Here is a 20483-nt window from a genome sequence, read left to right on the forward strand (position 1 = left end):
TTGTTGTATCAATATTCAATAGTTGTCATGAAAATAGCTGTTTCGTGACAGCAAAGTATATCGTGCCAATCCTAGGAGCTGTAATTGTGATAATGGTCACAGAAAGGTGTAGTACTACCTATCAAAAAGTCATATTATAATGGGCGGCGGTTAGCGCTCATGCTGCACAGGTCCCGGGTTTGATTCCCACCTGGATGGGGCCTTTCTGTGTGGAGTTTACATGTTCTCCCTGTGTCTGCGTAGGTTTCCTCCGGGTACTACGATTTCCATGTCTTCTTTGTTTTACTGTCTGTGTGGTCTCTGTTCTGTTGTGGCCCTCTGAACCATACATTCAGAATGCAATAAAAAGAGGTGTGCATTTATCAAACAGAACTAAAACATCCAGGTATATCAATTATAATTCCAATATATTGAACAAACACTGTCATGTGTAACCTCCTACTGTTGGAGCTGGGACACACTCACGGACTCAGCCTGCGAAGAAGCTGCATTTTTTATTTATTTATTGACCTTTATTTAACAAGGATAGTCCCACTGAGATTAAGAATCTCTTTTTCAGGGGAGTCCTGGCCCCAGAGGGGAATCTATTGTACATGTTTTTAGTTGGAGGGGAAACCGTAGCACCCGGAGGAAACCTACGCAGACACGGGGAGAACATGCAAACTCCACACAGAAAGGCCCCGTCCTGGTGGGAATCAAACCCGGGACCTTCTAGCTGCGACACTGTGCCGCCCCCAGTAGTGAGACTGTATGTCAGCTTTTAAGTCAAGATAATCCCATTGGATCGATTTGTAGGACTTATAATACTGTGCATGTATCTTGTAGCATCAAAGTCACTTGAGCACATCAACATAAACGTACATTTCTTTCCAATGCTGTTATTATATTACAGTTGTCATGGAGAAACCAACACAACCATCTCAAGATCAAAGCGTGTGAGAGGATTACCTCAGAACGTGATCAGTCTTTCACAGTGATGTACATCCGTCTGATAATGGGTGGTTTGGGATGAAGACAGGCCTTTGGATGTTCAGAGGCAACAAACAGTGAGCCATCTGTGCGAGGAAATGATAAATTAACAGCTTCACTGCAAAAGCAATTAGTTTGTGACTGTTTGGTGCAGAATCAATAATTTGCAATCATAGCTGCGTGAAATCTCACTTTTCAACCACATGAAGAGGTTACTTATGGAGGTAATTGAACCAAAATAAGACAAATAGTCCAATCATGTAAACAAAACAACATGCTCATGTGTGAAGGAATATCACTCACACTAATTGTGATATTATATAATCCTGACATTTCTGTGTCATTGAAGAGAAAGACTCTGCTCTGCTACTGATGAACATCTTAAAATATACTCTTCCAGGACCAAAACTAGGCTAGAATGGAATTAAATATGTATGAATTCTGAACTTTTGCACATTTTTGAGTTACCCTTTGCTTTGTCTTAGGCTGTGTTAGTCAAAAAATGTGTAAATCTCAGTAATTTGTGTGTTATTGTGGCTTCTTACAATTTGGACATTGCCTACCATAATAGTGCAATAATGACAGGGTGTGCAGAACAACTGTGTAAAAAATTTCGTCAATCCAAATGTTTTAGTGTTTTTCAAATAGCATGGCTTCAGGGAGCTTTTAGTAATTGTTCAAAGCACCAGACATGTTCCTGGAGCTCGTGATTGAAAAGAAAGAAATTCAATTCAAAGAGCCTGCACCCATTTGTCCATTCTGTTCATTATGGTTTAATTTTCAAGAATATCTGGAGTTTTGGTCATAGTTTGAGCGCTCATTGGATGTGAAGACTTGCCCTTATGCCCCAGTTTACTTTATAGTGGCGATTCCCCGAAGTGAACTCTCCGAGGCAGAGTCTGATGTAGTGTAACGGGACACTCTTGAACCCGGCGCCCAGTCACACCTGACTCTCTCCACGCTCTACCCTCCACGCGCCGTCCTTTGTTTGCATTGTTGACTTTGCCGACATGTCTTCTGTGGTTGGTTTTATGACATCGCTGGACTCACAAGCTCCTGGACATCTTCACGGCGGACGGCTCCGGCTAATTGCTTCCTGTCTTCCTCCCAATGCTGCTCCTTATCGCTGATGTATAATATATAAGAGAGGAATCGGGGCTGGCGCTGCGTCCGGGACCTAACCTTCAACATGTAAACACAAGTAAGAACAAGCCTTTCTGTATTTGTTTTTTCTTTCACTTAAATCCACAGTGGAGCGCAGAGTAAATCGATCCCCTTGATTTGGTTATCTTATTTGCAACTTTAGGAGTGGCTAAGAAAGGAGGCTAATGTTTACTCTGCCCTGAGCAGACATGGAGGTGTACGTGTGTAACTTATGGCTTAGGGGAATTCATCACTGCTGCCGTGCTATCCATGTGTCCACACCTCGTGCCTGATTGACATCCATCAAAGGTCAGTGCTACTTAATTATAATGGATTACATCGTATCATGTGCCACTGTGCTACTTCATTTGCTGGTACTGTATCTATATGTCAGGACCCGGCTTTTATTGTTGAGTATTTTGTTTATGTATGAACTTGCCACTGAGTTTGTTGCGATGGACAAAGCACAGAATATCTATAAGCATGAAGTAGCCCAATACTTAAAGTGTGTAGTACTTGTTAGCGCCTTGTTAAAGACATATGGTAGCATATGGCACTTCTGCTCTCTCATTCTCTCTCATTTTTATCAGTACAAATTTCAAACAAAGATTTCAAGTCTATATTGCACTTTCCTGGACAAATAAAGGTTAAAGTAATGGCTTAGATTTTGGGCTCAGTGTGACAGTGTATGAGACAATTGCAGCAACGTGTTATGAAGTACAGTATATATATATATAGCTGAGCTATAACAAAAATGTGGTTTTATGTAGTGCTTTTCTGGACTATCAAAGACGCTTCACATTGCCTCATTCATTCACTCACAGCTGCCCTGAGGCCCCTCCATCCACTCACTCACACACACAACACATTCATACACAGGTGAGGTGAGTGAAGCGTCTTGCCCAAGGACACAACGTCATTCTGCACCTGTAGGACTCGGGATTTAAACTGCCATTCTTCTGGTTTAAAGACGCACCGTCTGAACCACTAGTTTTGTGCTTTCAAGATTTCAGGGATTTCTGGTGTGTTCCATTATAATAATAAAGCAGTGTGGATTTCAAAATACAGTATGACAATGTGGAGTCATGGTTTGTATAAAAACATTTGGACACTGTGGTGTGTAGATGTAACAGTAGATGTAAGAGTAGTGACCCATCAGGGAACGCAGTTGCTTCACGGCTCTTTTATCTACTTTTTAATATTGTTTTGTCCAGTGTTAATCCATGGATGTTGTTGCCTTGTGCCAAGAAAAAAAAGTGGATTTGCATCAAAAATCAAACACAGTAATGCAAAACAAGAAACAATACAGAGCATAACATTTCATGAGAAGGTCTGACTCCCCTAATGTTCCCCTATAGTGCAACTTGTAATAGTGCTTTTGAAATACTTGCCTGTGAAGTGAAAGTCTTGTGCTTTTGGTGCACGGGAATCCAGACAGTGTTGGTTTGTAAACCAGTGGCTCGCTCATGTCAAGGTTAAGCTGAAACTTTAACCCACTCAGGGCCACACAGATTAGTCCAGGTCGGTGTCCTCTTTGGCCAAAGCGCTCTTCTGTTTCTTCCCGCTGCTTCGGAGTGGCCAAACCTCGCTGAAAGCACATCAAGGAGTACAATTACAAACCTTATTTTGGGCTGATCACTTTTGACATGCATTTCAAGCCACAAGTGGACACATTATAGTGAGCTTGTATGGCCTATGTAGACGGACAGGTACACCTCATGATTTGTGTACAAGTAGCCTACTAATATCCTCAAAAGCACCAACCATCAGCTACAGGTAACCAGTGCTTGAGGACAACTCGATTAGATAACCCCAGCACAGACAGTCTTATGCTCCTGAGAGAGGTGTCCCCTGGGTGCTTCGGTTTCACCCTCTCTTCTCACGTGTCACTGTGTTGGCACATATATAGAGAGGGCTGCATTATTCAACACGTCTACAGGTTAGTTAGGCTTTGTTCATTAGTCTTACATGTCTTACAAGTACCCGGAAGGGGAAACATGCATAGGTCTCTGAGGACGCTAATTGCCACGCATAGACAATGAGACATGACACTAATGATAATATACAGGCGGCTATAATGGCAGAGCAGTGTCAGAGGTGGAACTCGAAGTACTCTCTGCAGTGATTGTGTTGCAACAAAATAAATAAATAATAGTGATTTATTTACATAGAAGGTAACCCATACTGAGACTAACTTCATGATAACTAATTGGAGTGGTGGGATATTTATAACATAAGGCTATTGGGCGACAGTGTATCCGGCCGTCCCAGTCTGCGCTAAAGGCCAAACCTGCCCTGGGCATGAATGAGCGTCTATATGGGGAAAGGCTCACGCTGCTGCGGCTAAACCCAGTTAATCCCACAGTTTCTCCTGCCACTCACTTAGATCTGCTTCCCTATGGCCGCCCCGGCGCTCCGAGCATTGCGGGCGAGATTAGCCCGCGTTAGCTCCTCCTCTGGGGTTTATGCTCCCTCCGTGGTCCTCGGACAGGTTAGCAAGGCTCTGCGCTAACCTTTGGCATAATAATGGATTTGAGAGTGCCCTTTCCCTCATTTAAACGATGTAAGTAGATGTTGTCTGTTTGCTAAGGCTCCTGTGTTCATTTTGACAGGGGTCATGATACAGCATGGAGGGGGGTAGATCCCACAGGTGTGTAACAGGTGATGGTGATGCTGCTGTAGCCGCGCGCGCTGCTGCTTGGGGACGCTTGTAGTACTGGGTGATTACTGCGGAGCTACTGCTTTCTTTTGGAATGAAATATATGTAGGCCTTGACCTTTGTTATTGTCACGAGTGAGATACATATTTAATTATTTATTTATTTGTCTAAAAATGCAGTGTATATGTCTAAAATACAAAAAGTGGGCAGTCATTAAAATTATAGTCATTAAAAGTCACATTAAGGCTAATAATAAACAGCTGCAACACTGTTAATGAAAAACATATACTGTAGAAAACTAGTGCTTGTTGTAACAATGAAGCTCCTATGCCAGTTGCTTGTTGATGCACTTAGCTGTTTTCATTACATTAGTTCAGTTTGTGCTTACTATCTGTCACTGACTATGATCTGTGCTTCTTCTTCGCAGGAGAACTCTCCTGAAGATGTTTCCACAATCAGGGAAATCTATTGTCTTTGATAACTTCCCGGACCCCACGGACACATGGGAAATCATCGAGACCATCGGAAAAGGCACCTATGGAAAAGTCTACAAAGTGCTGAACAAAGAGGATGGAAGCAAAGCAGCTGTTAAAATACTGGACCCCATTCACGTAAGTAAACATGTATGACACCGCAATAGGATATTACTGTATGTTTATCTCACTCGGTGTTCTTACTTAACTATAATGCTCTAAATGAATCTGAATCTCGTAGTCTGTGTTGTTAAAAGGCCGTTGGGTGATACGAGGTGAATTTGTTACTGACTTGTGGTGCTAAACCTGCCAAGATGGGAAACAAACAGCCGGATGCAATCAGATGAATCCTGCTTTATTTTGTAATCACACACATTTCTCTTTTCTCATGGGATTGTTTCTGTCAATATTTTTCCATTTTAGTGAAGCACAAAGAAACCGTAATTGTAAAACTTATACAGATTACATCTAGTATTTTGATTGCTCAGGCCTATATTAACATAAACTCACACGGTTAGAAGCAGAAACAGTGTAAATATTCAGCTTTTTGGACCATGATAAGACAGACTTTGAAGCTTGGCTTTAGGGCTTATTAACAAACTTGTTTTCCTTTATCAAACCCAGCCTTTGAGTCTCACGGGTCCTTTGTGCATTTGTTAGTGCTTCTCATTATTAGAGGTGATTTTCTCTGGCCCACGAGTCTGCACAGACCATCATCTTTATAATCAGTGTCTCATTAAATGTCATTATTTCATGTATAGCTGCCACATCTTCTGTTCACAATAACATTTGAATCATGTCCAGGAGCATGGACATTTGAGAGGAAACGAGGAGTGTGTATATTTTTATAATATTTATGGTGGCATATACCATTATTTTAAGTTTGTTTGTAGCAAATTCTCTACATGACATGTGAATAAACATTGGTATAATTCTTTTTTATATTTTGCAGGATATCGATGAGGAAATCGAAGCCGAGTATAACATCCTCAAAGCTCTCTCGGACCACTCCAATGTGGTCAAATTCTTCGGCATGTACTACAAGAAGGACGTGAAATGTGGAGACCAGCTCTGGCTCGTTCTGGAGGTAAAGTCCTGTTTGATTACCAGGGCTGGGGGGGGCAGTGTTAAACATGGGCCTGCACAATATATCACCAGGTAATACAATATCCATATCAATACGCTGTTTGAGATCAATGTAGCATTTTCAAAGCAACAAAGTGTAAGATTATGACCAGGATGTGTTTGGAATTATTACCAAGCACCTGCAAAAAGCATATTTTCCGCTCTAATAATGCCATATGTTGAAATGCTTCAGTAATATCACAATAATAACATCTTCGCAATATCACTTTTTTTTTTCTTATAATGTGCTGCCCCACCGTTAATGTTTTTAATTTGACGAACTATGGGAAAATCAGCATTTCCTGTGTCTGGCTGTGGGTATTTGGTATTGTTGGTATCTGTTTATGTTTTGTGACGTAGCACCTTGTAACCTGGAAAGCTCCGCAGTGTGTCTTTAAGTACAGGCACAGAATTTTCCCTTACAGTTGCCTATAGTTCAATTCTTCCCGAGTCCTTACGTTAGCCTGCCTTTGGCCTCGATTTACATTAGCTATAAGCGTGCAGACACACCATGCTTGTCTGCACGACGAGTGTTTTGTCAAATGTAGAAGAGGGATTACGTAACAGGTTAATCTCACGCCGGCATTGGAGGACTTCACTCGTAGGCTACCTGGGGGATTTTCTGCCAGGCCAGTTAGCATCGTGTTAGCATAGTAGTGTTTGAGGTGGTGCAGGCAGTGGCGGGGGGGGGGGGGGGGGGGGGGGGGGGGTTAGCCCACGTGCTGACTGCAGCAGAGTGGGGATTTGAGCATGCGAGGGGCCGTCAGACTGAATTAGTTTACACTCCTGACAGATTGGAGCGCACAGTCAAATGTCCCCCTGCTACAGTAAATATACATGTGGGATTTCGCTGAAGTTGCAGGAAGGGAATGCGTATTTATTGAAAGAGTCTGTTCTTCCTGATGTGAAAGGACCAGCGCCCTCTCGGCTGATGAAATTCTATCGGGTCCAATCTAAATCAATGTACAGATTTTTTTGGAACGATTATCTATTTACTGATTTACTTAACAAAACAACAAAAACATATTAATTACAAAACAACAGAAACATATTGATTACATAAGAAAAAACAAGCATTATAAGCATTCACCCAGAAGTCAAGTATTGTGTATTTACAGAAAGAAGCAGAGAACTATTATCATCCTGACCTATATTGACCATCCCCTTCGTACAGTTCGTGGGCCTGTGTGATGTTTCTCTGCATTTCTACATCTTGAAAACAATGCCTCGAGAGTCTCCTCTGCAGCAATACATATTTCTCTTCTCGATATAAAAGCTTTCAAATGTCAGGCTGCAGACAAACAGGTAATGGAGGTCAGCCTCAGAGGAGGGAGGTGTTACAGGGGTCTAAACACAGCGCCGGGTGTCGACTTCCTTGACCTTTTTGACTTTGTGAGCGTGTACTTTGTGCCGTGCCGCTGGTAGGAGCCAGACGGGACTTGCAGATGTCTGGGAAACATGGTCAGCAATAGTAAAAGGGGCAGATGAGAGCCAAGTGTCACTATAGTGGAGTCTGAAGCGGGCAGATGAAATGTGTTGATGGAGCGAGGATCAGTTGCATTGCTGTTGGACCTTTTCTTAATGTTTGGATCTTTGATATTGTGCCTACCTGTTCCTATAAGCCCTCGATAGTATACTCAGACTTGAAATCTCTGCTGTTCCTCCCATTACCGAGTCCGACTGCATCAAAAGCTTGCGCAAGTGTCCATATTTGTGAAATGTAAGCCCGGTTTGGCATCAACAGTGCTATGCTTATCCTGCAGATTGTTTTCACCTGCGCAGCTTGTGTTTCTTTCCTTTTCATCACTCGATCGTCCCTTGACCTCTGCGAAGGACCCTTCAGCGACTTGGCACTAGTATCGAGACGCTGGCAGAGCGAACCACACCGGAGAGTACAGGCCGTTCTCTATTCGCCTGGCCCGGTCATGTCTTGTGTGTTGTTTATGCCTTGTCTCAGGTTGTCAGGTGAAAGGTGCTCTCTCTCTCTTGCTCCAATTAGGTGTTCAAAAATTATTCAAAAGAACAATGAGAGAGTTATATTTCTTCCAATGGGGCTAAAGTAGATGCACATGGGGCTATTGAGGCATTCACCATGGTTACCGCGACTGTCCCTCCTTTCCGAACTGTAATTGCCCCAAGTCTGCTCAGCTGAGAGGGCTCTTTCTTTGCCCTTCCCCGCCGTCCGACCGCTCGTAATGATCCAGATTCATACAAATTGCTTCCTGTACTTTGTTAGCCCCTCGTACAGCGTCACAGGAGCGTTCTGGCTGCGCCTCTCCTTTATGATGGCAGATGCGGGCTGAGATGAGCGCGCTTTCATGTACGCCCGTCCTCATTTCGCTGCCAGCCCCGGCTTTTCAGAAAATACTTCAAAGATTGGAGTGACTTTTATTCCCTAATTCAAAATAAAAGCCCTGGATGCGCGTTTCATTTGTGAGCCCGGCGGTGGGAAGGACAGTGATTTGTCCGGCCTTTATAGCCTGTACTTAAGAGATACACTTCTGTCTCCATTAGAGGGAGACCGAGTCAGTGTGGGCTGCAGATAAATTGATATTGCATTTGCAGCTCTAAATTCAGACTTGGCAGCCTTATCGCAAAAATAATCAGGGGAGAATTTTTACTGCCATTACTGTTATGTCGGCAGCTGCCTTTTCATAAGCAACACTGGCAAGACAGCTTTTTATAGCATGCTTTTTTCACATTCAACTCGTGTTTATTCAACGAATTATGGGGTCATTTATCAGCACAGGTGCTAAATAGGGAGCGGAAGTTGGAAAATATCTGCACCTTACTAACCTTTTGAAATTATGTTGTCGCATAATCTCAATTGCTCACGTGGTTTGCTCCACTTTTTCGCACGTACTCCTCGTTTTGCACATGAGCAAACGCTTGACAAATGTGGAAACCTTTATGAAGACGCAAACCATGGAAAACAATGTGAAAGGGTCACAGCTGAGCCTGGAATCATTGCAAGTTAAACAACACCACTGTGCCCTGTGTTCTCCATTTGGACAACTTCTCAAAGTCACCTCTCAACTTCTGTCGCCCCGTTTACCCCCATCAGCCCCCGTGTTGTTTACCCCATCTCCTCTACTCTCATTAATTTATAACGGACTTTTAAATGCTTCTGCTGTTTGAACTTTTCAATAAACAAGGACAGAAAGTGGACACCGAGGCTTGTGTGGCCCATGTAAACGATAACGCTCTCCCTTGGACACTTTCCAACAAGTCTCACCTCTGCGCAGACTGCAAACAGCACGCAGCACGACTGGTGACACAATATGGATTTACATCGACGGCACATGAGAGCTGCCCGACCGCGGTTTCTCATTGTGAAAGAAAACCTGTTTCATCCATTGATTTATTTGATCCACTTCTTTTCCTGTTCTTTCATAGACTGCCTTCATTAACACTACTGAACAGGCACCTGAGCTCATTTGTAATGCCCAGTACACAATAGATTCAGGCTATTCTTTGAAAACTGACTTGGGCCCGGATCAGTACTGAGCAGAATGCTAATTCTGCTGGATCATGCATATGGTACATATTGCATCTACTTTTGATCTATATCACGGCCGCTGTTCTGATATATTGTTTGACAAGCAAAGTAAGATGGTGGATAAAAACAACGGTGAGGCCAATAAAGAGCTAAATATGTTCGTGGGCTTTGAGACGTTGCTTGATTATTAAGGTCTTTAGTCAGTGTTTGCAGTGTTACCATCTATTGGTCGTCTTTTAGGTAACCAAGTTTAGGCGCTCGTCTACAGCAATGCCTGGAAAATGTGTGGTATTAGAACAACCTTAATGTTTAGAAACAAAACCAGCTAACACAAAGCTCCTTGTGGCTTTTTTGTCCATTAAAAGTGCATAAATACTGCAACTCTGAACTGGTGACCTTCCTTGACTTCTATGTGTATCTCCTCTGGATTTATCTCAACCTCCAACAAGGTTCTCCTGACTAAACCTAGCTCATGATTTGGAGATTGGTGCCAGTGTTGCAAATGTCTCTATGGTCACAAAACAATGTTCCTTAACCTTAGCAAACATCTCACTGGCAAAAGGAGATGAAAAACCTTTGTGATATACGGTAACTGAATAGATTGCTAATCGCCAGTCTGCCCATGTTAGCTGACTGTTGTGTCGGATATAATTAGAGCTGATGTGCCTTTGTTAGTACTGAGCAGCAGTACAGAGGTGGTGAGCTAACTTTGTGCTCACTGCAGGGCCGGCTCTAAGCGTATGGTCATTCTAAGCATATTGTTGGGGGCCCCCATAAATGAACTAACCAAAACGTAAACAAATCTACATCTTTGAAAAAATGTTTGAAAAGTTTCCACCCATTGTTCTGACCATCAGTCTCAGTGTAAAAAGTTTGAACTCACCGTGGAAATGTTGGGTTTAGGCCTTGGCTCGCTGAACGCAGGCCTCTCATTAATATGTATTTGAGCGTCTCCTGCTTGTAATTTAATGATGACAGGTGATCTGGCAGCCCTGATATGGACTGACATCAGGCACGGCTCATTGTGTGGAAGTCTCCGTGGCGCGCACCGCTCAAGCGCAGTTTGTCTGATGGCGCTGAGGTGATTTAACTCCCCGTGTGGCAGTTGCGATACACACCATCCATCCACGACTGCAGCCTCTGGGCCCCTGATGGACGGGCAGATTGATAGCCACGCACAAAACTCCCAGCTTATGTCGCTACTTAGTCAAGGTCGCAAACTTCAATCCGCCGCGCGTGTACAGTGCGTTCAGAGGGTGTCAGACTTTACACAAACTTACTTTAATCAGGAGGGGAGGCCGATCTGTGCAAAGCACTACATGTATATTTAATTCACACGGGTTCTGTTTGTAAAGTCGACAGATGTAAGTGGACGTTTGGCACACACTTTTACACTGTTAGCACTAAAAGAAGAGTCCACCCAGAAGGTTTTTACCCCATATCTGACATTTGAACCCCCATCTCCTACTGCCAAAGTGGGGAATAGCCAGAAAGCAAAACTTGTACTTGAATTGTACTCATCAGAGGAATGAGAAAGTGCAGGCAATGACTGTGAGAGCAGTCACTGAAAAGCATCACTGTGCTGGACAGGTTTCGTTTCTACTTGCAAAAAAACATGTGTTCATAATAATCTCTTATCAGAAGACATACATGGACAAAAATAAATCCTACACATAGTGTGTCATTTGTGTTGCAGAAGTCTGAGCGAAAAGTATTGAGCATCATTTGTATTTCCTCGAGCCCCCGGCCAGGGGGTTTGATTGACATCTCAGAGCTTTTTATTTTCCTATACCTCTGGCATCTGACAAAGAAGGGCCTAAATTAAGGGCTATTATTGTTGCCAAGGCAACCCACTGGGTAATTTTCTGTAATTTTCTAAAGAGAGACTGCTATTGATGGTGAAGTCCATATCGAGACAGAATATAGCACAAGAAAGCAGCAGTGGACACACGGAGATGGCATGTTGTTCATCAGAAAATGGCACATTGTGCTGTCTCCTGTTATGGCGGTTTGTGCAGACACAGTGTAGATGTATCTGTTTGGGGAGGATTTGTTGTGTGTCTTAAAGACTTAGGCTGCTTAGTCATCACTGCGCTGAATCGAGCCAGCCCAAAATGTACATTTCTGTGTGCATACGCTGCTCGCCTCCCACTAAGCTGCTTCCTAAAGATAAGCTCCTCAGATTGACACATTTTTCAGCTGAAATCTCACGTTTTACCCTCCACTGTTTCTCCCGTGAAGTCCACATTATCTCCGATGCCCCACTTTAGAATATTGTATAAGGGCTGCTGTAAGTGCTGACTCATTGTTCTCCTGTCTTTGTGTGTTTCCTGTTGCAGCTGTGTAACGGTGGCTCGGTGACAGATCTGGCCAAAGGCTTGCTAAAGAGAGGGGACCGAGTGGATGAAGCAATTATTGCGTACATCTTGCACGAGGCGCTCATGGTAAGTCTGTCATTTCCAATGTGCTCAGTGTGACTGTGCACAGCTCAATAGACCTACACCTCCTTCAGAGTAGATTGCTTCAATGAAGTGTTTAAATGGGGTAATTGGAAGGCAGTTGCTTTCAGGTAAAGTCATTTTTATTCTCCATCTTGCAGGGCCTGCAACACTTGCACATCAATAAAACCATCCACCGAGACGTCAAAGGCAACAACATCCTGCTGACCACACAGGCAGGAGTCAAACTGGTGGACTTCGGTAGGCAGTGACACTTCAACGTGTAGTGTTGTGTGACCATGTTCAAAAAGCTGTCAGTGTATCTACATAAACACTGGCTTTGGGATTGGATTACCTCATGGGAAGTTTGCAGTACACCAAATACATTTGCATTGACACAGGAAGAGATTTTGTGTGAGTGAGCGCACAAAAACAAACTGAAAAACTAATTTGACTCTTGAATATACAGCACAGGTTACATTTATAGGTCTGAGTGTTGTCATATTCTTCTATGGTCAGCCAATAAGTTAATTTAGGCTTCTATTCAGGCTCGTGTTATTTCTAAACCACTGAAGAAGTTGGACGGTATGTGGGTAATATCATTCATTGTGTTTCCTTGAGCTTTGATCATTACAATCAACTATTATCGTGTTATATCTATCTTTATTCAATATTTAAAGTGCAAGTTTTCATGTTTTTTCTCATTACTATGATGCCCTGATGCCAGTGGTAAATATGAATCAGAATTTTACACCAGCATGGTTGCACAAAAAATGTCAAGCTGTTTCAGCCACTATGTTCTGGTGAAAATTAATTTAGTGGATAATAAAATCTTGGGGCTATTGCTGTTTTAAAAGCTCGTCTTCCTGCACATCCCCCTCTCCACTAACATTTTATCTCTCTATTTAACAGTGATTGTGCTTTTGGGTCAAATCCATTACTTTCAGCTGCCTCTAAACACATTGTGCCAGTAATTAGTTTTGCTGAAGAGGCTGGAATAGGTTTAGACAGACTGACAGGTTGGCAGGCACATACACTCAGTCCTCCATTTCAGGGTATCTTTTACTCTCTCTCCCCAGACAGTAGCGGACATCGTCGCCATTCACCCCGAGCCAGTGCTGATTTGCTTGTGGGTTTTCTTAACCAAATGAGGCTGGATTGAAAGCTCCGAACAGGCGAAGTAATTGTGACTACTTCCCCCGAGATGATTCACTTGGATTTTCTTCCTCTTCGCCCGCCCAGAACCGGCTGCCTGTTTCTTTACAAATAAAAAGCCACACTTAATGCCGCATGTGTGCTGCTAATTGCGCTGCTCTTAACAGCCCCTTCCCAACGCGTGTAAAAACAAAGTGCGCATCTATTGTAGAGCTGGGGATTTAATAATGGAATCACTTAGGATATATGGATGGAAACGGTGTTTTCCTCTTCAACAGCTTTTATCCAGCGCTCAAAAGCAGCATCTGAGCTTGAATTTACCACGAGTACATGTGGAACGCTGTGTTCGCTGTGGTCGTGTTAGGCTTAATATGATTTAGCACTTCACACTTAGTGCTAATGCAGGTACTGTGGTTCATCATAAAGAGAGCCGTTGTAAGGAAATCTAAATGTGAATGGAGGTCTGAAAGTGCCTCGAGATTGGCCGATGTTCCTCGTGTGTGTACTTGCCCCACAAACTTGGTTTAATAAATGTGATTGTTTCTCTCAAGGAAATTGGATTTAGCAGCATTGTTGTGGTTGGTTGTAAGGCTGCCAGGTTGTTCACAGCCCTACTTGTCACAATCCTGATATGGCCAACGAGAAAGGATGGTTAGAGAGGTTAAAGAGAATCCTTCACTCAATAGAAATAGGGCCTAAGGTCAAATTTACCCCCTAAACTTCGAGAAACTTAAACAGGAAAAGGATCAGGCTAATGTACCCAGTGCAAAGGGCTATTTTTACAGGGCATAATCAAGTTTAGGAAATTTTCAGAAATCCTTGTTTGCAAACTATTGAAAATGTAAAACAAGCTTCTTAAAGGGGCTAGATGCAAGTTTGTGATTTTATGCTCACTACTGCCATCTCAGGCCTTATGCGTAACTGCATTTCGGACCCGAATTAGCACCTTTTTGAGTGACAGTGCAGGATTTTAGAGGTAGTTGTGGCGAATAGGTCTGGGCTCATTCTACACATTAGGACATGGCTGGAACATGTAGGGGGAGGAAAATAAATAATTTAAACATTTTTAAAGTCTGTATAGTCCATTTAAATGAGAGATGAAATGCCTAAGCCCTCTCCCGGTGACTCCTAAAGACAATCTTTTCTATGATGGACAACTTGAAAGACAACATTGCAAAGGCAGCACTTAGTATTTGAGTCATACCATATCGTCTGCAAATATGAAAATATGCCATCTCCATGAAGAGTTATAATCAAATCGGCTAACCCTGTTATGTAGACCCCCTACTGTATTTCAAAACAATGCAGATTCCTCTTGCGGATATATCTGACATTTAAGTCGTGTAAAAAGACAGTATTCCTGACTAAAAATAACCTTTTACAGAAGCCTACGTCAAAGTGGCTCGTTGTTAGTCTGAACATCACGATGGGATTAATGCTTTTTCATGTGGGGCTAACGCTAGGCTGAGCAGGAGAGCAGATAAAGCCCCCACAGTGACTCATGCCAACAGAAGAGAGAAAGACATAGAGCCCCTCAACCCCAAAGCAGGCTGAGAGACACGGCTTCCTCATGAATATTCTAATTGATGGCGTTATCTGAGCGATGATTATTAAGTGTGGCCCACCAAGCTGCACTCCAGGCTAATGTAGTGGAAAGAAGCGCTCCTTCTGTATTCTTTAACATTTGAATAAATTAAAACATTTCAGTGTATTGCCAGGATGTGCATCTCCTACTGTAAGTTTGTTTAAAGCCATGTTGCATAACATTTAAGGGAATAAAATAAACAGCAAACTTTAGTTTTGTTATGGTTGAGTTTATGGATGAAAGAAGTGTAAAACAAACACCAACAAAAAAAACAGGTGTTTACTAGGCGTGACTTTGCCTCCCCTCACACCTTACTTGTAAACTTTGCTTCCTCGCAGCAAGACATCACCAGGTAGTCTCCATGGAGATGTTGCTGCCTTGTTCTGACAACAGATTCCCAGACAAACTTTATTTTGATGACCTTTCATAAATAGCCTTGCTTGTGTCCTGCTGAGCATTGGGAGCAGGTTGGGATTGCTGACATGTTGTTTTGATGATGAAACCAATTCTGGTTCAGTCTGGGTTTGGTTGGTCCAAACTGGATTTTGACTGGTCCAGACTGGTTTAGACTAGTTCAGACTGGACTGGTTCGGACCGGGTTTGAACTGGTTCTTACTGGTTAGGACTGGTGCAGACTGGGTTAGGACTGGTTCAGACTGGGTTTGGACCGGTTGCGACTGATGTCAGACTGGTTAAAACTGGTTCAGACTGACGTTGGACTGGTACAGACTGGGCTTGGACTGGTTCAGGCTGATGTTGGACTGGCTCAGACTGGTTTAGACTGGTTTGGACTGGTTCAGACTAGCGTAACTGGTTCAGACTGGGCTTGGTCTGGTTTTAACCGGTTCAGATCAGGGTTGGTCTGGTTCATGCTGCTCACCACCTTTTCACACTCATGCCCTCTGGGAGGCGCTACAAGCTAAAGCCAACTCAGACAGATTTAAGAAAAAAAATTCCCGACTGCCATACAGAGACTAAACAAATGCCTATAGTAACTTCACCTATATCTGTTGTCTGTAATGTTGCATTTATCTGTATGTATGTGGCTGACACAGGAGAGATGTGAGCATGATGTGTTGTACCGAAAACAAATTCCACCAACTCTGTTGTGTGGCCATTAATAAATGATTCTGATTCTGATGTTGGAAAACTTTATTTTGATGACCTTTCATAAATAGCCTTGCTTGTGTCCTGCTGAGCATTGGGAGCAGGTTGGGATTGCTGACATGTTGTTTTGATGATGAAACCAATTCTGGTTCAGTCTGGGTTTGGTTGGTCCAAACTGGATTTTGACTGGTCCAGACTGGTTTAGACTAGTTCAGACTGGACTGGTTCGGACCGGGTTTGAACTGGTTCTTACTGGTTAGGACTGGTGCAGACTGGGTTAGGACTGGTTCAGACTGGGTTTGGACCGGTTGCGACTGATGTCAGACTGGTTAAAACTGGTTCAGACTGACGTTGGACTGGTACAGACTGGGCTTGGACTGGTTCAGGCTGATGTTGGACTGGCTCAGACTGGTTTAGACTGGTTTGGACTGGTTCAGACTAGCGTAACTGGTTCAGACTGGGCTTGGTCTGGTTTTAACCGGTTCAGATCAGGGTTGGTCTGGTTCATGCTGCTCACCACCTTTTCACACTCATGCCCTCTGGGAGGCGCTACAAGCTAAAGCCAACTCAGACAGATTTAAGAAAAAAAATTCCCGACTGCCATACAGAGACTAAACAAATGCCTATAGTAACTTCACCTATATCTGTTGTCTGTAATGTTGCATTTATCTGTATGTATGTGGCTGACACAGGAGAGATGTGAGCATGATGTGTTGTACCGAAAACAAATTCCACCAACTCTGTTGTGTGGCCATTAATAAATGATTCTGATTCTGATGTTGGACTGGTTCAGACTGGGTTTGAACTTGAACCTGTCTAAATCTGGTTTACATAAAAGCCAGATTTTGACAGTGTCCACATTTGAGGACTTTTTTTTAAAGAAAAATATTTAGTTGTGTGACATACCGGTGCCTCCCTATCCAGAACATTATGGCCCTAATTGATAATAAATACCTGTCATCATAACATTGACTGTGCGTATTTTCAAACTCATAACTGCACAGCATCTCAAATATGCCTTGCGTACGTGCACTCATTTTGTAAGGCTAGATCAACACAATCTTTTTACAACCACATGCTTGTGCTGTTTGGATGTGGATTGAGCCCCGCAGCCTTGATTCTCCTATTCTCTGCAAATCTGTTCTGCGTCTATATGTCAGTTTATCTTCCCCTTGTACATGTGATTTAAATCCCAGTTTGATGTTTGTTCTTGGCGCCGCTCCCCATCGCAGGCTTTACCCATCAGCCCACTTTGACATTGGATATGACTCAACTGTAACCATGCTAATCAGCTTGTCAGATATTGTTCTTTTGATTCTTTTTTTTTTTTTTCGTGTTTAGCTGCTCTCAGAACCAACATTTATTTCACCAGCATTCAGACATCCTGTATCCACCATGTACCTTACCTAAAAAAATGTCTTTGTCATCCTTCCCTTCGTGCCTGGTGTTGCTAATAAATCCATGCTCCAGTTGTGACTTAAGCTCTACACGCCCTTAAATGCGTCACTTTTCACGGCCTGTAACACTGATTTGGTTGGACTGCCCTAGAGACGCGACAGTTGTGGGTCAGCATGTTCCTCGTCAGCCACACCATCTAATCCCTTGTATTCCTTAGCAGACACGCATTGCAGCTCTGACTTTGTATATTATACAGTGGGGAAAAAAAGACCGGTTTCACAATAAAGATGTGCTGTCTGGAGCCCAGTTTCACCCCATATGTATTCAAATGTGCCACAATGTAATTCAGAGCAATCTATCATCCACAGGGGGGGAGCATGACTTGATATTTATTTGTCTATTGTGAGTCTGGCTTTGTGCTGCATGTTCTGTCAAAGATCCTTTCAGCCCATTTTCATCTTTTGGTCTGTTTCAAGATTGTCCGAGACCTTTAAGACTAACGCGTGATACTGTGTGTGGTGCTTTCAGGTGTGTCGGCCCAGCTGACCAACACTCGCATGCGGAGGAACACCTCTGTGGGCACTCCCTTCTGGATGGCGCCAGAGGTAAAATTAAACACATATACGTATAATGCTGAGTGGGTGTCGTGTAGAATAGATTGTAAACACTTATTGCCTCAAATATGGTGCCATTCTTTCCCGTTCTCAGTGTGCGGCATTGTATTTTTCCGTTGACTTTGATTCTTGAACATCCCAATTTCACAACTTTCAGGGAGCATGACTTTTTTCAGTAATATATTGCCTTATAATTAGATGAACAGCACACTGAAGTCTTTTGCTTTTACAATACACTGAAGGACAAAACTAATTGTGTTCCACTGCTAGGGGATAAAAGGTACCAGCATTTCAAATTAAGGTGTTTGAATCAATTGGTCACTGATTGGTATTGTTCATATTGGTTCAAATGGGCCAACACACAAACTAGAATCACTTTTGATCAAACGGTTCATTCAAAACTGTATTTTTGACAATCTCTTCTTATATTTTCATACTTGGTCTTCCTTCCTGCCATTTGATACAATAGTTTTTCCCTTTCCAACTGATTTTACAGTTGATTCTGCACTACTCTATACAAAGCAGTTTGTCCAGCATATGAAAATCACAGCACTTTATATTTTTGACCCTTAGAAAAAGGTTCTTGTCTATTTCAAACAACCTAATCTGTCAGTGCTATATTTCTAGAGACGTCCACTTGGCGACTGGGGAGGGTTTTTAGTTTTTTTACATGAGTTTTGCATGCTGTGCAAATGACTCGGATGCTCTGTCTTACGTGTTGGGATAGGTTCTTGAGCATTTTAATCTCATTTGAGTAAGAAACCATCAACAACAAAGAGGTAGGACTCGCTGGGGAAACAACAACTTTGCTTTGCCAACTCGCACATCTCAAAAGGGCGTCACATTCTTTATTACTGTGGACCGACTCGGCTAAACATCTCCTCGGTAAGTCTTTTATTTGGATATTGCATTAAATCAATAGTTTTCTCTTCTTTCTTAGACAAAACGGGCCTCTTTTCTCCCAAAGGAACTAGTTCTTTGCTCTGCGCGTATGTCACTCGCTTGTCACGAATCCATACCCGAGTACAAGCCGCACGTCGAGGGGGAATACAAATGGAGTGTAGACGTTTGATGAAAATGCAGCGTGTCGCCGTCGAGGGCACTCTTTTTCCTCCCACTCACAGATGATTCAGATCGTAGATTGGGTCCATGTTGCCCCGAGGATACAGCTGATAGACTGTGTGTTAATGTGCACGTACAGGGGGGGGGGGGGCGCGCATGAGACCACTGCTTTGAGCTTTGTCACACTGTGAACACTACACGCTGTAAGAATACACTGGGATATTCATCTCCACGGCAACCGATCCAGATAATGGCTTTTCTAATTAATACAAACATATACAAAGGAGAATAAAAGCAAAGATTCAGTGGAGAATTTGAACAGAGTTTATGCTTTATTTGCAGTCGCATAGATAAAGTTCTCAAGCTGTCGTCTGTACTGAGCTGTTTTAGTGTTGAGTGGAAGAAGTTTTGTCAGTAGCGAGTGATGTTTTAGGAGCATTTTTGTGTTTGTCTAAGTATTGTAGGGGGGGTGGCGAAACGTCCTCAATACGAAAACAACCCAGTACAGCTGACAGATTGAGAACCTTTGTCTACAATGGGAAACTCCTGTATGACTGAGAGCTTACAGGAGCTTCCATAATTCTAGCTACTATCACAAGTAGTTTACAACCAAATGTGTATGTGTGTGTGTATATTATTACTGCTATTATGACTACAACTACAAATCTTGGTATGTTTGCTGATTGTTGAAAAGGTGTTTAAGTAGTCATCTGTATTGGGTTGTTCTATAATAGTGTTTCTCTGCCCGTTTGCGTCTCCTCAGGTAATCGCCTGCGAGCAGCAGCTGGACTCGACCTATGACGCCCGGTGTGATGTGTGGTCGTTGGGCATCACGGCCATAGAGCTGGGAGACGGAGACCCCCCTCTGTCTGACCTGCATCCTATGAGAGCTCTGTTCAAAATACCCAGGTGAACTCCCAAACATACAGTATAGTGGTAGTTCGAGATCTTTTAAGGCTATTCAGTATAGTGGTCGTTCAAGACCTTATAAGGCTATTCAGTTCAGTATAGTGGTCGTTCAAGACCTTATAAGGCTATTCAGTTCAGTATAGTGGTCGTTCAAGACCTTATAAGGCTATTCAGTTCAGTATAGTGGTCGTTCAAGACCTTATAAGGCTATTCAGTTCAGTATAGTGGTAGTTCAAGATCTTATAAGGCTATTCAGTATAATGGTAGTTCAAGATCTTATAAGGCTATTCAGTATAGTGGTTGTTCAAGATCTTATAAGGCTATTCATTATAGTGGTAGTTTCATAT

At 42.8% G+C, this 20483-nt stretch overlaps 1 protein-coding gene across 1 annotated transcript; it reads left to right on the forward strand.

Annotated features, from left to right (window-relative positions):
- Positions 1-5214: 5214 nt before the first annotated feature.
- LOC306978048 (myosin-IIIa-like) lies at positions 5215-20140 on the forward strand (the record flags this gene model as incomplete). The annotated part of the gene is made up of 6 exons (XM_079576507.1): positions 5215-5382; positions 6197-6331; positions 12208-12312; positions 12468-12567; positions 18080-18156; positions 19991-20140. The coding sequence occupies 6 exons, from the start codon at positions 5215-5217 to the stop codon at positions 20138-20140; spliced, it is 735 nt and encodes a 244-aa protein (XP_079432633.1).
- Between the last annotated feature and the right edge of the window lie 343 nt (positions 20141-20483).

This window comes from Gobius niger (assembly GCF_951799975.1).
Source record: "Gobius niger genome assembly, chromosome: 18".
Classification (NCBI taxonomy): Eukaryota; Metazoa; Chordata; class Actinopteri; order Gobiiformes; family Gobiidae; genus Gobius; species Gobius niger.